Source organism: Cricetulus griseus, chromosome 2 (genome assembly GCF_003668045.3).
Source record: "Cricetulus griseus strain 17A/GY chromosome 2, alternate assembly CriGri-PICRH-1.0, whole genome shotgun sequence".
Lineage (NCBI taxonomy): Eukaryota > Metazoa > Chordata > Mammalia > Rodentia > Cricetidae > Cricetulus > Cricetulus griseus.
This window is the reverse complement of record NC_048595.1, coordinates 391,726,823-391,743,702: the sequence shown is the minus strand read 5'-3', so window position 1 is coordinate 391,743,702 and position 16,880 is coordinate 391,726,823. Positions and strand designations below refer to the sequence as shown.

At 38.7% G+C, this 16,880-nt stretch overlaps 1 protein-coding gene across 1 annotated transcript in view; it reads left to right on the top strand.

Moving 5' to 3' along the window:
• Positions 1-16,880, top strand: part of Nell2 (neural EGFL like 2) — a 285,232-nt gene that overhangs the window by 201,288 nt on the left and 67,064 nt on the right. Inside the window, exons 14-15 of the mRNA XM_035439207.1 lie at positions 10,721-10,843; positions 12,830-12,925. Coding sequence (XP_035295098.1) covers positions 10,721-10,843; positions 12,830-12,925 — 219 coding nt within the window. The remainder of the gene's footprint in view (positions 1-10,720; positions 10,844-12,829; positions 12,926-16,880) is intronic.

Below are 16,880 nucleotides of genomic sequence, written 5' to 3'. Positions count from 1 at the left end.
ATTTCCTCGGGCTCCTTGATAGTGGTCAGTCATTTTCAACAAAACATGGTCTTGGTACTAGAGTTTTATGGTTCTGTTGTTTTCGAGGCTTGTCATCAGTTATCAAAAACCAAAACAAAACAAAAAACACAAATGTGCTTGTTTTGGTGGGGGTGTGTGGAACAGTACTGGGGGGCAGCATGGGGGCAGGGAAGCTTCTGCAAAATCTATTGTTTTTGTAACACATGCAACATGGTATGAAGAAGCAAAAGAGGAAATCCACTAGGCAGACATCGATAGTTGAGGTAAACCAACTATCTTGAAGCTATTATCATAAACTTCTCAAGACTACTGTACACTTTTCCATGGACTTCCATGAGCTGACTATATTGCATTGAAGGCAGTTGAGCTTGGCCATTTTATGTGTCTTACTTTTCTTTTAAAAATACCTTTCAGTCTGATAAAAGCAAAGACGTCACTATGCAAGGAATGTTACTCAGGTCTTAGGAAGCTCTGTAATTCTCATAAGGCTTTACAACACAGGGTTAAAATTATGTTGGAAAATGAATAATAAAATGATAGCTTCTCATTGTAAAGCAGTACAAGACTACACACACACACACACACACACACACACACACACACACACACACACACACACACACACGCCTAGAAAGACATTAAACTTTATGTGTAATGTAATCTTTATGTATAAGCATGTAAAACCCATGAATGTAGGTAATGGACAGGAGTCATAAAAGAGAATATAAAGTAGTTGTTTTTCTAATTCTAAATCTGCCATGGATTTTTCAGGGTTTTTTGGTGGTAGATAGATGCATAGAACATCATTTGATAATGAAAATATAAAATCTAATGTAAAACTTCATATCCTGAAAATGGCTAGTCTAACTGTATAGAAGTTTGATGACATATGTGGGCTTTGAGTCTAGTTAATTGCATTGTGTGACATTTTTAATTTTCATGTTCTTTATAATGTTTTAATAAAATTACATAAAATAAAAAATCACAGAAAACTATAAAGGACACTATAAGAAAGATTTGAACACATATGCTCACAGAGTTCATGAGATAATTCTATTGCTTTGCAAGCATTTTTTTGGATTTATGACTCATTTATTTTGTTTCACAATTCTTTTTTAATTTTTTATTAGTTCAAATTAGGAACAAACTTGCTTCACATGTCACTCCCTTCTCCCTTTCCCTCTCCCTCTCCCTCTCCCTCTCCCTCCCCTCCCCCCAAACCCCCACACCAATCCCCACCTGCTCTCCACCTCATTCCCCCTCTACTCCCCAGGCAGAGTAGGGGCCTCGATGGGGCTCCCCAAAGTCCACCACCTCATCCTGGACCCAGCCTAGATGCTCCCCCAAGGCTGAGAGAGTATGCATTCCCATGGGATGGGCTCTCAAAGTCCCTTCTTACACCAGGGAAAAGTACTGATCCACTACCAGCGGCCCCATAGAGTGCAGAGGCCTCCTCATTGACATTCATAATCAGGGGTCTGGATCAGTCACATGCTGGTCTCCCAGACAGCAGTCTGGGGTCAATGTGCTCCCCCTTGTTCAGGCCAGCTGTTTCTGTGGGTTTCACCAGCCTGGTCCCAACCCCTTTGATCTTCATTTCTCCCTCTCTACAACTGGGTTCCTGAGTTAAGTTCAGTGTATATCTGTGGGTGTCTGCCTCTGCTTCCATCAGCCTCTGGATGAGGGCTCTAGGATGGTATATAAAGTAGTCATCAGCCTCATTATAGGGGAAGGGCATTTAGGGTATCCCCTCCACCATTGCCTAGATTGTCAGCTCGTGTTATCCTTGTAGATCTCTGGAAATCTCCGTGGAACCAGATCTCTCCTCGGACCTATAATAGCTCCCTCTGTTATGGTATCTCTCATTCTGCTTTCCTCTATTCTTCCCCCAACTCAACATTTCTGCTCCTTCATTTTCCCCTCTCCCCTCCTCTTCACCTCCTCTAATTCTGGCAGCTCCATCTCCCCTAACCTCATGCTCCCAGTTAGGTCAGGAAATCCTGGCCCTTCCCATTCTCTGGGGTCCATGCATTTTTCTCTTAGTCCTTCTTGTTTCCTAGTTTCTTTGGTAATTGTAGACTGGTAATCCATTGCTCTACATCTAAAATTCATATATGAGTGAGTACATACCATGTTTGTCTTTTTTGTGACTGGGTTACCTCATTCAGGATTCCATTTACCTCATTCTAGTTCCATTTGTTTGCCTGCGAATTTCAAGATTCCATTGCTTTTTTCTGATGAGTAGAACATCATTGTATACATGTACCACATTTTCTCCATCCATTCTTCAGTTGAGGGGCATCTAGGTTGCTTCCAGGTTCTGGCTATTACAAACAATGCTGCTATGGACATAGTTGAAAATATGTCCTTGTTGTATGAATGTGCATTATTTCCTGCCCAAGAGAGGAATTGCTGGATCTTGAGGTAGACTGACTCCCATTTTTCTCAGCAACCATCATACTGATTTCCAAAGTGGTCCTACAAGTTTGCACTCCCACCAGCAATGGAGGAGTGTTCCTTTTTCTCCACATCCTCTCCAGCATAGATTATCATTGGTGTTTTTGATTTTAGCCATTCTGGCTGGTGTAAGATTGTATCTCAGAGTTGTTTTGAGTTGCATTTCTCTGATGGCCAAGGATTTTGAGCACTTTCTTAAGTGTCTTTCAGCCATTTCAGCTGAGAATTCTTTATTTAGTTAGGCACCCCACTTTTTAATTTCACTGTTTGGTGTTTTGGTGGCTGGTTTCTTGAGTTCATTGTATATTTTGGAAATCAGCTGTCTGTCAATTGTGGGATTGGTGAAGATCTTTTCCCATTCTGTGGGATGCTGTTTTGTCTTACTGACTGTGTCCTTTGCCTTACAGAGCTTCTCAGTTTCAGGAGGTCCCATTTATTATTAATTGTAGATCTCACTGTCTGTACTACTGGAGTACTGTTCAGGAAGCGGTCCCCTGTACCAATTCGTTCAAGGGTATCTCCAACTTTCTCTTTGAGGAGATTCAGTGTGGCTGGATTTATGTTGAGATCTTTGATCCATTTGGACTTAAGTTTTGTGCAGGGTGACAGATATGGATCTATCTGCAATCGTGTGCATGTCCGAATCCAATTGTACCAGCACCATTTGTTGAAGATGCTTTCTTTTTCCCCTTGTTATAGATTTAGCTTCTGTGTCAAAAATCATGTGTTCATACATGTGTGGGTTAATATCAGGGTTTTCAATTCAATTCCATTGGTCTATCTGTCAGTTTTTGTGTGAATACCAAGATGTTTTCAGAACTATGGCTCTATAATAGAGCTTGAAGTCAGGGGTGGTGATGCCTCCAGAAGTTCCTCTATTGTACAGGGTTGTTTTGGCTATCCTGGGTCTTTTGTTTCTCCATATAAAGTTGAGTATTATTCTTTCAAGGTCTGTGAAGAACTGTGTTGGGATTTTGATGGGGATTGTGTTGAATCTGTAGATTGCTTTTGGCAAGATTGCCCTTTTTACTATGTTGATTCTACCTATCCAAGAGCATGGGAGATCTTTCCATTTTCTGGTATCTTCTTTAACTTCTTCCTTTAAAGACTCAAAGTATTTACTGTACAGGTCTTTCCCTTTTTTGGTTAGCATTACCCCAAGATATTTAATGTTGCTTGTGGAGATTGTGAAGGGTGATGTTTCTCTGATTTCTTTCTCATTGGATTTATCATCTGTATATTGTAGGGCTACTGATTTTTTTGAGTTAATTTTGTATCCTGCTACTTTGTTGAAGGTGTTTATCAGCTGTAGGAGTTCCCTGGTGGAGTTTTTCCATTCATTCATGTAGACTAACATATCATTTGCAAATAATGAAAGTTTGAGTTCTTCCTTTCCAATTTGTATCCCTTTGATCTCCTTTTCTTGTCTTATAGTTCTAGCTAGAACTTCAAGTACAATATTGAAGAGATATGGAGAAAGTGGACAGCCTCGTCTTGTTCCTGAATCACTTTGAGTTTCTCTCCATTTAGTTTGATATTGGCTGATGGTTTGGTATATATTGCTTTTATCATGTTTAGATATGTTCCTGTTATTCCTGTTCTCTCAAAGATCTTTATCATGAAGGGATGCTGGATTTTGTCAGGCTTTTTCAGCATCTAGTGAGATGATCATGTGGTTTGTCTTTTTTCAGTTTGTTTATATGGTGGATTACATTGATGGATTTTCATATGTTGAACCATCCTTGCATCCCTGGGAAGAAGCCTACTTGATCATAGTGGATGATTTTTTCTGATGGGTTCTTGGATTCGATTCGCCAATATTTTGTTGAGTACTTTTGCATCGATGTTCATGAGGGATATTGGACTGTAGTTCTTTCTAGTTGTATCTCTGTATGGCTTGAGTATCAAAGTGACTATAGACTCATAAAAGAGTTTGGCAATGTCCCTTCTGCTTCTATTGTGCAGAACAATTTGAGGAGTACTGGTATTAGCTCTTGTTTGAATTTCTGGTAGAATTCTCAATGAAGCCACCTGGCCCTGGGCTTTTTTTGGTTGAGAGGCTTTTGATAATTGCTTCTATTTCATCAGGGGTTATAGGTAGATTTAAACTGCTTACCTGTTCTTGGTTTAATTTTGGTAAGTGATAGCTATCCAGAAAATAGTCCATTTCCTTTAGATTTTTGAATTTTGTGGAGTGCAAGTTTTCAGAGTATGACCTGATTATTCTCTGGATTTCTTCAGTGGCTGTTGTTATATCCCCCTTTTCGTTTCTGATTTTGTTAATTAGTGTGCTCTCTCTCTCTCTCTGCCTTTTGTTTAGTTTGGATAGAAGTTTGTCTATCTTGTTTATCTTCTTAAAGAACCAACTCTTTGTTTCATTGATTCTTAGTAATGTTTTCCTAGTTTCTACTTTGTTGATTTCAGCCCTCAGTTTGATTATTTCCCGGCGTCTACCCCTCCATGGTAAGTTTGCTTCTTTTTGCTCTAAAATTTTCAGTTGTTCTGTCAGTTCTCTAGTGTGACTGTTCTCCAGTTTCTTCATGTGGGCACTTAGTGCTATGAACTTTCCTCTTATAACTGCTTTCAGAGTGTCCCATAAGTTTGGGTATGTTGTGTCTACATTCTCATTAAATTCTAGGAAGTCTTTAATTTTTTTATTTTTTCCTCAACACAGGAATGGTGCAATTGCGTGTTATTCATTTTCCATGAGTTTGTAGGTTTCTGCAATTTGTATTGCTGTTGAATTTTAACTTTAAAGCATGGTGATCTTATAAGATACAGGGGGTTATTTCAATTTTTTGTATCTGTGGAGGTTTGCTTTGTTGCCAACTATGTGGTCAGATTTAGAGAAGGTTCCATGTGGCGCTGAGAAGAAGGTATATTCTTTTGTGTTTGGATGGAATGTACTATAGATATCTGTTAAACACAGTTGGGTCATAACTTCTGTCAGATCCTTTGTTTCTTTGTTAAGATTTTGTCTGGTGGTCCTGCCTAGTGGTGAAAGAGGGGTGTTGAAGTCTCTTAGTATAAGTGTGCGGGGTCTCATGTGTGGTTTGAGCTTTAGTAATGTTTCTTTTACAAATGTGTGTGCCTTCATATTTGGAGCATAGACGTTCAGGATTGAGACTTCATCTTGATGGACTTTTCCTGTGATAAGTATGAAATGCCCTTCTTCATCTCTTTTGATTGATTTTAGTTTGAACTCTAATTTCTTAGATATTAGGATTGCTACACCAGCTTGTTTCTTGGGCCCATTTGATTGGAAAATCTTTTCCCATCCTTTTACTCTGAGGTAACGGCTGTCTTTGAAGTTGAGGTGTGTTTCTTGTATACAGCAGAAGGATTAATTCTGTTTCTGTATCCATTCTGTTAACCTGTATCTTTTTATAGGCAGATTAAGACCATTGACATTGAGGGATATTAATGTCCATTGATTGTTGGTTCTTATTTGTTCTGGATTTATTGTTGGTGGTGTCATTGTGTATGGATTTCGCCCTCCTGTTTCTTTTTCTGTTTGGTAAAATTGGATTATCTATTGCCTATGTTTTTGTCAGTGTAGTTATCTTTGTTGGGTTGGAGTTTTCTTTCCAGAACTTTCTGTAGTGCTTGATTTTTGGATATGTATTGTTTAAGTCTGGTTTTGTCATGGAATATCTTGTTTTCTCCATCTATAGTGATTGATAGTTTTGTTGGGTACAGTACTCTGGGTTGGCATCTATGCTCCCTTAGTGTTTGTAGGATATATATCCAGGACCTACTGGCTTTCAAAGTTTCCATTGAGAAGTCTGGTGTGATTCTGATAGGTCTGCCTTTATATGTTACTTGGCCTTTTTCCTTTGCTGCTCTTAATAGTTTCTCTTTATTCTGTAGGTTTGGTGTTTTGATTATTATGTGTTGAGGGGACTTCTTTTTTGTAGTACAATCTGTTTGGTGTTCTGTAAGCTTCTTGTACTTTCATGGGCATATCCTTCTGTAGGTTGGGGAAGTTTTCTTCTATGATTTTGGTGAATATGTTTTCTGTACCTTTGAGCTCTATTTCTTTACCTTCTATACCTATTATTCTTAGCTTTAGCCTTTTCACGGAAATATCCATATTTCCTGGATATTTTGTGTTAGGGATTTGTTGGACTTGAGATTTTCTTTGGTCGATGACTTTATATCCTCTAGCGAGTCTTCACCAACTGAGATTCTCTCTTCCATCTCTTGTATTCTATTGGTTATACTCACATCGTTAGTTCCTGATTTTTTAATCCAGCCTTTCTATTTCCAGAATCCCCTCATTCTGTGTTTTCTTTGTTTCTATTTCAGCTTTCATGCCTTGAACTGTTTCAAGTGCTTCCTTTACTTGTTTGGTTGTTTTCCTTGACTTTCTTATATTCTTTAAGAGATTTGTTTATTTCTTGAATTTTTTGGTTTGTCTTTTCCTCCATTTCATGTAATTTTTTGCTTGTTTTTTCTTCTGTTTCATTAAGGGATTTCCTTGTTTCCTCTTTAAAGGTCTTTATCATCTTCCTAAGATAATTTTTGAGGTCCATCTCTTCTTCAGATCTTGCTGGTGGTGTCATATTGGCCTTTCTGTTGTTTCTTATTCTGTCTTCTTCTCATCTCTTCTTCCAGTGGGTGCAGGTGGGGTCTCTCTATCTCCTCTTGTCACCTGGTGGTGTGTGTGGGCCAAGACTTCAATGTCTGTAGCTCTGGATGGTCTTGCCTCTCCTGGTAGTCTCCTCACTCAGTGGAGGTCGGGCCGGCAGAGAGGGAAGGAAGAGTGAGGTGTTTCCAGACTCAGAGTGCTCCTCCCTGTCTGGACAGGCCCACTCTGTGCAGGCGCAGTCCCAGAGAGTTCCGGGGGTGATGGGGACTTTGGGCAGGAGTAGGACAGGAGCAGAGGGTACACTCAACTCAGTAGGGGTTCTGGCCGGCGGCCTTGTTTCAGAATTCTAACAGCTGCTAAACCTGTAATCTTGGGTACATTTCTTAACCTCTACAGAGCAAATTTAACCTTTTATAAAATAATTGTACATAATTTCCAACTAATGTGAGAACTAAATTACTTACAAACTATGTGGTTTTTCATAAGCATTGACTCACACTGTAGTTATCAAAATCATTGTGTTTCATTCAAATCTGTAAGGGAATCAGTGTTCCAAAAACAAGAGAATCAATGTATGTAGATGCCACTGTAATTTAGAATCTGTGATTCCACACCCAGATATATGTAAAGAAATGTTCATGACAAATATCCTGTTCTCCATGAATTGGACCTCTGCCTGGCCAAGGAGAGTGGCTCCCCCTTCCTTGATCTCATGACCAATCTATAAGTGTCTTTACATTTTTGCTCTGGTGCATATCATGATGGCAGCCATGGGCATGTTTTCTGCCTTACCAACCAACTAAGCTGTAAGCTGTTTGAAAGTGGCTTCAATTTATAATAATCCATTTATCCTGAGAAAGATCCTAACATGTAATATGTCAACCTGCCAAAGTTAAGAGTTAATTAAGAATAAAAATATATTATTGTTTTATGTAACATCTGTATTTGAAGGAATTCCACTCTCTCTCCTCTCTCTCTCTCTCTCTCTCTCTCTCTCTCTCTCCATATATATATATATATATATATATCATATATATGTATGTGTGTATATGTGTGTGTATGTGTGTGTACATGTATAATCTACTTGTATATCTCAACAAACAGTCTATCTACTGTATAGCTCAAGAAACATTCTCTATTGTGAAATGAAATCCAAAGGAAAAGCATCATTGTCTAAATACTTACAATGCAAGAGTAAGGTTGAAATTAGAAGAGTGGAGAGAAAGGACTGTGTATGGTACTACAGAGCAGCAGAAACTGGTATGTGGTTCTCAGACCAACAGGAACCCAGACTTTGCAGGCAGAAGACATGAAAGTCTTTTCACAAAAGGCCTGGAACTTGAGTGTGATCTCTAAGGATGGGTAGTGTTTTCCAGGAGAACCTGGGGAAAAGGGTACTTCAGGTACTACCAGCCATGATTATAAAGGCATGTTAAGAAACCAGAAACACTGGCTCTGCCTTTGAATTGCCCAGGAGCACACACCCTGCTCTCAGGAACCACAAGAAAGTGAGAAGAGGGCAATCCAGGTCATTTCATTTGGTGACTATTTAATATTTGTAGAACATTACATTCTGGGTTCTAAACAAACCCAGTTATGCCCATTCTCTACACAGTGAGCTTCAGATAACAAAGAAGACAAGATGGGCAGGAGTGACAATAGTGTTTAACCTATCAGTGGCTTCTTTAAAGGGTATGTGATTATCACCATATGGATTTGTAGATTAATTACTGAGAAGAAAAATGACAGCAGGCACAAACTTCAGAGCACAGATTTCTGTTGTTGTTTCAGCTAGAAGAATCCAAATGAAGGCATCCTGCTCCTTCTGGCCCCTTGGACATTTTTTCAATGCCTAATACAAGTCATCTGTGGAAGGAACCATGCACTTTTCCTACACTACTACTGATGAGCACAGAGTCATACAGCTATAAGATGTTCTGATATTAGAGAAGAATGGGGAATTAGAACTTAGTATTTGAGTAATTTTGCTAGGAACTTAAAAATAATGCATCCATTGCTGCAGTTCTTAAGCATTAATATTGATGATCTTGTGTTCCTCTAATGGATTTATTGGGAATAGTTTCCAAAAGTTTTATTGCATGGTTAGAGTTAAAATGATCATAACTGGGCTCCTTTGTAAGACCAGACATGGGACCACAGTGGAATGTTAATGCATATTTTTTTTTAAAAAAATAAAACATGGGGCAGTCCATTCAGAGTTGCCTTAAATCACACAGTATACTCTCAACCATATATATCAAATGCAGAATTATTGAAGTTACAGCTATCTTAATGTTGAAATGCCCTGGGTACAGAGCTCTAAAATGAAAAGCAAACAGTGATGTGAAAGAAACCCAAAGAATAAAATAGTTTAGGGACCTAAACTAATCTGTGTACATGTCCTTACATATTTTGTTTCCTGCACACATTGTTTTTCATATTAGATCTCTTCTCCCATACAAATTTTATTATATTTATTATTAACTTCTATATTTTTGCTGAAATCACCTAATACTCCTAGAACTCAGGCAAGATGTGTTATTATTTAAGTCACAATTGCCTTATCCTTGGTATTGTGATCTGGTCTGCCTCTCTCACAGGAGTGCTAAAAGGCATCAAATGATTGAGGGCTTTGAAAAGTAACAAGCTATTCCCAGCTGAAGGGGACATCAGATTGTCTATGTATCTCATGTGGGCTTGCACACGTGAGATACATGTATTATTAGGAAAACAAATCTCTCTTATCAAGTAGACAGAGGATGCTTCCTTTGTGGAGAGAGGACATTGAAGGCAACATCTCCCTACAACATGTTATGAAGGTTCATAAAAACCTTCAGGATGGCAAGAACATCTGCAAATGTGAACTGGTGGCATCCAGCTCCTAGAATTTCAGCCCTGTGATCCTGCAGGACAAGAATTTTAGAGTGTTTTTGTTAGGATTTCCACTGCTGTGAAGAGACACCATGATCATGGCTTAATTGAAGTGGCTTGCTTACAGTTTCAGAGGTTTGGTCCATTATCATCATGGCAGGGAGCATGGTGGTGTGCAGACAGATATGGTGCTGGCTACATCTTGGCTTGCAGGGAACAGAAAGTCAGCTGAGACACTAAGCAGTAACCTGAGCATAGGAAACCTCAAAGCCTACCCCCACAGTGACACACTTCCTCCAAAAGACCAACCCACTCCAACAAAGCCACACCTCCTTCATAGTGCCACTCCCTGTGAGATTATGGGGGCCATTTGTATTCAAACTACCATAAGAGTAAAACAATTATTCATCCTTCCCTGTTAGAATCACATGTTACAAGGAACAGTTAGTCAGACTTACTTTTACAAGGATAACTCCCTAAGTCCAATCACAGAGGTTATATACCCGACTTAGGCATTTGCCTCTGAGAACATCCATTCTATCCTGTCACTGGTCATCCTGTTTTTCAGATACTTTTGGACTGACTAGTTAAAAATATGAATGATATGTGTAGTTCTATAATAGCACATAATACTTCAAAACTTGAAATGATTTGAGGTTGTTTTTAGTTTATAATTTGCCTATATCTATGGTGGGAAGAACTGCTATCTAATGAACACATTTAAAGTGTGGTAGCTTTGAAAATTATCTTTGGGTAACAAAACTGTATTCTTCATTTCAGAACATGATGAGTGTGTCACAAATCAACACAACTGTGACGAAAATGCTTTATGCTTTAACACTGTTGGAGGACACAACTGCGTCTGCAAGCCGGGCTACACTGGGAACGGAACAATATGCAAAGGTGGAACACTTTTGTGGCTACTCCACTGCACCAGACACAGAGCCTCCCATCTCCTGTCTTTTCTCCCTTTGCGTCCCTCTTCTGTACCTTATGGATATGAAGCTTGAGTATTCCTGAGTGTTGTTACCATTGCCTTCCTCTCAGCTCCTGTCACCCTCCTTGGATACTCCCACAGTTATGTAGCCAAGCAGCTTGGCTTTTTTTCTCTAATCTTTTGTGACTTCAGCTACAGCAATTTACATAACTGTTTTTCTCTAAAAACAACACCCACAGCCACATCCTGGGGTTTTTAAACCATATAACAAATGGTTCCATCTTTGAAACTCTGTCTCATCATTTATTTTTCCTCATTCCAATTTTCCTCCTCTTCTAATGTGCTCGCTCTGCTTCCTTAAACCTTTTTCTTTGTCTTTGAATGTTTGCTGCCCTTTGGTTTACCAGTCTTCCAGCCTCAGGTGTTTTGTTGTCGGGCTCAAACATGAATGTATCATGATAGCGACTTTCCTGGAAGCATGACCTACTCACATCTAACACTGTTAATCTGCCTTGAAATACCACCCCATTTCTTACACTTTCTTTCTTGAGTTTCTGTCATGGTGGGATTAATGTTAACTATGCATACCAGGTCTCTGTATGTTGTAGTTTCTTGTTTTAGCAATTTTTTTAGTGCCAGTTGACAGTCCCTAAATGTCCACCTCAGATTTTAGTTTACATCAGTGGACATTGCAGCTGTAGTTCATTGCCATTCACTAACTCACATTCCTCCAATCCTTCTTCCCCAGATGAGCTTATACCCTTCACATGGGAAATGAAGAGCTATTTTTAAAACAACCAAATCCTATAAGATAGACTTCATATTCCTTAGTGTCCATTGATTTATAAAATTGATTCATAAAAGCCTCCATAGCTGCCCACCTCTACCTTGACATTCAGGGGAGTAGATTTACTGTGGTAGAAGGTCTGTAAGAAGAAAAGACCAAGTCAGTGCAGTGGTTCAGGAATGGGCCAGAAGGCCTGGTGTGCAGTTCACTGTGAATTTCATTGGAAGGAGCTGGTCAGAAGGCCTGGTGTGTAGTGCACCATGGGATGCATTGGTAGGAATAGGTCGGGAGGCATTGTCTGCAATGCACTGTGGGATGCATTGGTATTTAAAACTTCATACCTCCTCATGTAGATCATCATAAAGAAGTTCTGCTCATTTTGTAGTCAAAATTGCAAGCAAAGCATTTGCTTGGAAAACAGACAAATAATATTGCTAAACCCTTACAATTTCCTTTAAAACACCTGGTTTGGAGTTGTTGGGCCCCAGTGCTTCCTTCTCTATTTCTGCTTGATTCTGATTCCTATCTGATGTGAAGTTGGTCAAAAAAGTATAAGTAACCCAGGAAGTAGGTGTAGATGCTAACAGATAGCATTCTCCTTAGCATGTGAATACCATTCTCCCAGAAGGCCACCGGGGCTAGTGGTTCTTACAGTTGAGTGTGTCTATGTCAGCAGACCCAGCTTAGAATTTAGGACAGGCCAAGACCCTTCCCTGATGTTTTAGCACTCTAGCCCTCATGTAGGTAGCCCAAAGCCTCCAGAATCCATCATTTCTCATTTCTTCCTCCCATTCTCCAATTATCCACCTCATCTACAATGGCTACTACTTTTTAGTGTTTGTTTTCAACTGTGGTTTTTACAACTGAATACAACACAAACTGTGATGCGCTTCACACTGTGTAAGGTGACTGTTTTGTTATGTTTCAGGCAAACTATTTCCTCACTGTTAGAAATTGCTTCCAAACTCATACTGAGTTTCTCTCAGGTGTAGAAAATAGTATATCATGATGAAATTATGGTATCTTTTATCAGTTGATGTCACATCTGCAAGGGAATAAAGAAAAGCAGGGTGTAGAGATTATGGAGTGGCTTACTTACACCACAGTGACAGCCATCTATCTGATACTGTTTGTCTGATTTATTCATGTGTCTGGATTCTTGTAGCTTTCTGTAAAGATGGCTGTAGAAATGGAGGTGCCTGCATCGCTGCCAACGTGTGTGCATGCCCACAAGGCTTCACTGGACCCAGCTGTGAGACAGGTAGGACTATCATTTCATCTACAAAATACATTTTTACCCTGATGCATGAAGTAACTCATGAGGAAAATAATGCTTCTGGTTTCAAGTAGGTTTTCAATATATGGCTCTATGAATAATGAGGTTCTGGCAGGGGGAGTGGAGAAGCATCAGTGATGCAAAGTGAATGGGTGATTCCCCAAAGTCACTCTACAGATTTGCAGCTATTATAATGAGGTACATATTGGGCTTTTTCAGAAAGATGAATGGGATAGCCCAGGATTCCACAACTCGGTAATTCTTATTACTCATTCTTAGCACATTTTTACTGGAAACTATGACTAAAGCATAGAGTTCAAAGTTATGGCTTCCCTGATCCTAGAATCCACTACTGTCTGCATTTACATTGGAGACATTAAAAAATGGCTCAGCTTCATTCATTATTATTTATTAGAAAATGTTTGAAACATTTATTCCTAAATTATTCCATTAAATGTGGCCCGGATTTATTGTCGCTAATAGAAACTAATTCTGGAAACCTCAAAAATTGTTTTAAAGATTTTGTGGTGTGAGCACAGCTGATGACAATAAAATAACAGGCCTGTCAGATGTAAAAGCACACAGTGTCAGTAAAACAGAAGTGTCCCCAGGCGAAATCATGAATGGTTATTTGGTTGCTATTAGTTAAGTAGTCTAATAACAGATGACCTCAGAAAATGCCTTTTCTCTCAAGAGAAATATGTCATTGGTGATTGCAGTTGCATGTCACATTGTTTCTCATAAGTCTTCATGCAGGAGTGGTCCTGTGTGCTGTGCCTCTCTTGCACTTACAGACTCATACAGTTTAGTAAAGATACTGCCCAATCAGCGTGTGAGACAGAAAAGGACCTGCTTTACTTGGGAAGTGCACACTTTATACGGAATATTCTTGCTGGGGTATCCAGGCTATTCTCACCAAGGTCTTGCCTGCTTAGTTCACCTGCTTCAGACAAACCTATAAGGAATTCTTTTCAATGTTCAGTAGATAATTAATTCAGATCCTTGATATGTAATACCGACATTTTTACATGGGAAAGTCTTAAAAGAGGTCATTTTCTATAACAGAATCCCCCAAATGTATTTTGTATATGACTAAAACTGGTTAACTTGCTAAATAGACAGATGTTAAGCAGTACATTATCATGGAATTTACTGGATCAAAATCAGATACCATTGATGCAGCAGCTCTCCAAAATTTCTATATTTCTCCACCACTATTTCCAGACCTACAAATGTTCCTTATGAAACTTTGTTCTTCAACATTTTGGTGACTAGGTTTCCAGGGAATAACACTTTTTGCTGGTTCAGGTTAGAAGTCCGTTTACTGGCTTTTTAGACCTCTTCCATGATGTGAATACAATGGTCTATAACTTTGGTGAATAGTGGCCACACCCAGTCCTACATACCATCCATCTATTTATAAGTCACATAAGGAGATTGTAAAAATCTGTAATGGCATTGTATTAATTCAGCAATGATATATTAATTGCTGAAGTAAAAATATCCACCAGAATATCTAGCTCTCTTCAATTATCCCTGATCTTTGAGTCTATATGCAGACAGTCCCTGAGTGACTCTTAAGTAGGTTTGTGTAGCAGCCAAGGACTTTGAGAACAGAGTCTGGAAGCTAGTCCAGTTTAGCTCTGGCTTTAACTTCTTAATATTTGTGCCCTTTATGCCTAACTTCAATCTTCAAAGGTTCTTCTCAAGTAGCTATTATCTACATTAGAGTTTTTAAAAGTAGTTGTCTTAGGGTTTTTATTGCTGTGAAGAGATACCATGACCACAGAAACTCTTATAAAGGAAAAACATTTAACTGGGTTGGCTCACACTTTCAGAAATTTAGTCTATTATCATGGTGCAACAGGGTGGCACGCAGGCAGACATGGTGCTGGAGAAATAGCTGAGAACCCTACATCTTGACTCACAGGCAACAGGAAGTGGTCTGAGACACTGGGCATGGCTTGAGCATATATGAGACCTCAAACCCTGCCTCCACAGTGACATATTTCCTCCAACCTGGCCACACCTTCTAACAGTACCACTCCATTTGGGGGCCATTTTCTATCAAACCAATACAGTAGGCATCAAAGTGATTTAATTCTGTATCCCTAAAATCATAGTTGTTGGCTGGAACAAAAGATGCATCTAGTCCCAAATTTTTGCTTTCTATACAGTGCCTCACAGTATCTTGGGAAACCTTAACTTCAAGGACCCCAAACTAAACATATTACTCCTCAGGAAACCAGGGTTTATTCCTTCCCCTCTTGGCTGGTGCTGTAGTAGGTGAGGGTTCTCCTCCAACTGTTCCCACTGAACATCAGAACACAAACATGATCGTATCACACGTATATTATATTTTCTACTCTTGCTGTGGTATTTTATTATACCTTTATGACAAAGGGTATAGTTTCTTATTTTATACTAAATAAAGATCCTTCAAGGTATTGATTCACTGTCTTTTTCCTCACCTTATTTTAATTTGTAGATATCAATCCCCCACAGGTATATCTTGTTCACTTTCATATCCTTAAGTTTATGGTCTGCATCTTGGTATACATTCCACAAATAAAGTTGTAAGTGAATTATTAGTTAAGTGATGTAGGAAAATGGTATACTAAATTCCTTGATGGACTATTTTGTATATTAGTTTAAAGGGGCCTTCAGGATCACCTGTTAAGTCCTGTACTAATGTATGACAGGCGAGAAGTTAAGATACAGAATTGTGTCTCACTGTAGAACCCTGTTACAATCTAGAACTCATTCCTAGGCTGTTGTTCACCTCATCCCTCCTTCTTTTTGCTCTTGCACCATGTTGCCTGTTTCAGAATTTAGCCTCCCACAATCTTTCATCAGATCTCTGCTTTTGCTATGCTCATACCTCCAACTGCATGCTAATCATATTAGCTTTAACAATGAGGATTGTGGGGATTTCCTCTCCCAGGGAGGAAAAGCATCCAGAAGGTGGTGCTTTCCCAGTGCAGAAGTGGTTGAGCTTTAATCTGATGGAACTGGATACATTTAAACCCTAGGACTGTGATTGACTTTGGGTCTAGTGGCTATGTACTGAGTCTCACAATGGATGGAGTAAAGAATTTCCAACTTTGCTGAAAAGCAATCTTAGTAAGCAGAACATTTACCAATTCTTGTTATTTTAGTTGAGGTTTCCATAACTTTCTTCCCCCATTTATTTAGTTTGTCTCTGCATTGTGGCTTAGTAGAAATAGCAGAAGCCATTTTCTAACTCCAAAAAGAAGTCACATGTGTGCTCTTTACTGAGCTAAATTAATTTTTCAGGGACTTTTTAATCACTGAACAAAATCACCCACATGAAAAGCATAACTTTGTTTTTAATTAAGCATCCAAATATTCTGAGATGTTTGACTTGGATTTAGTAGGGTGATTATTTCTTGCATAACTCAATACAAAATGTTAGAAATGTATGCACCAAGATTTAACAGCTCCATCGATGCCATTCTGTATTTATTGCCCATGGCTAAACCTCAGCAAACATGTGTCTAGTGATATGATTAATATGAAAAGCTGTCTTACATGAAAAGTAAATCTTTCATAATGATTTAGCATGTAACACTAAAAAATCTGACAGTCTCCTATAAGCAATTGCTTTCTTAGATGAAATTAAAATGTTTACAACTAGAAAAGAGTTGAAATCAAATGGCAAATTTGAAAAAAAATGCATGCTGAAATATCGAAGAGGAGATCATATGTTTTAGTGATGACTGGGTTCCTTATTCCTATGTGTAACATGGTAAATTTCTTAGCTGCATATCAAAACATGAAATGAAATTTTAGTTATTTTTAGTGAATTGTTTAGTAAACATAAATTTAAGTTGCATTAGCTTTAATATACATAGCTTAAAAATGAAGAAATGAAGCAAGAGGCATATGAGTGCCAATTTACTTCAAAACTAACTTCAAA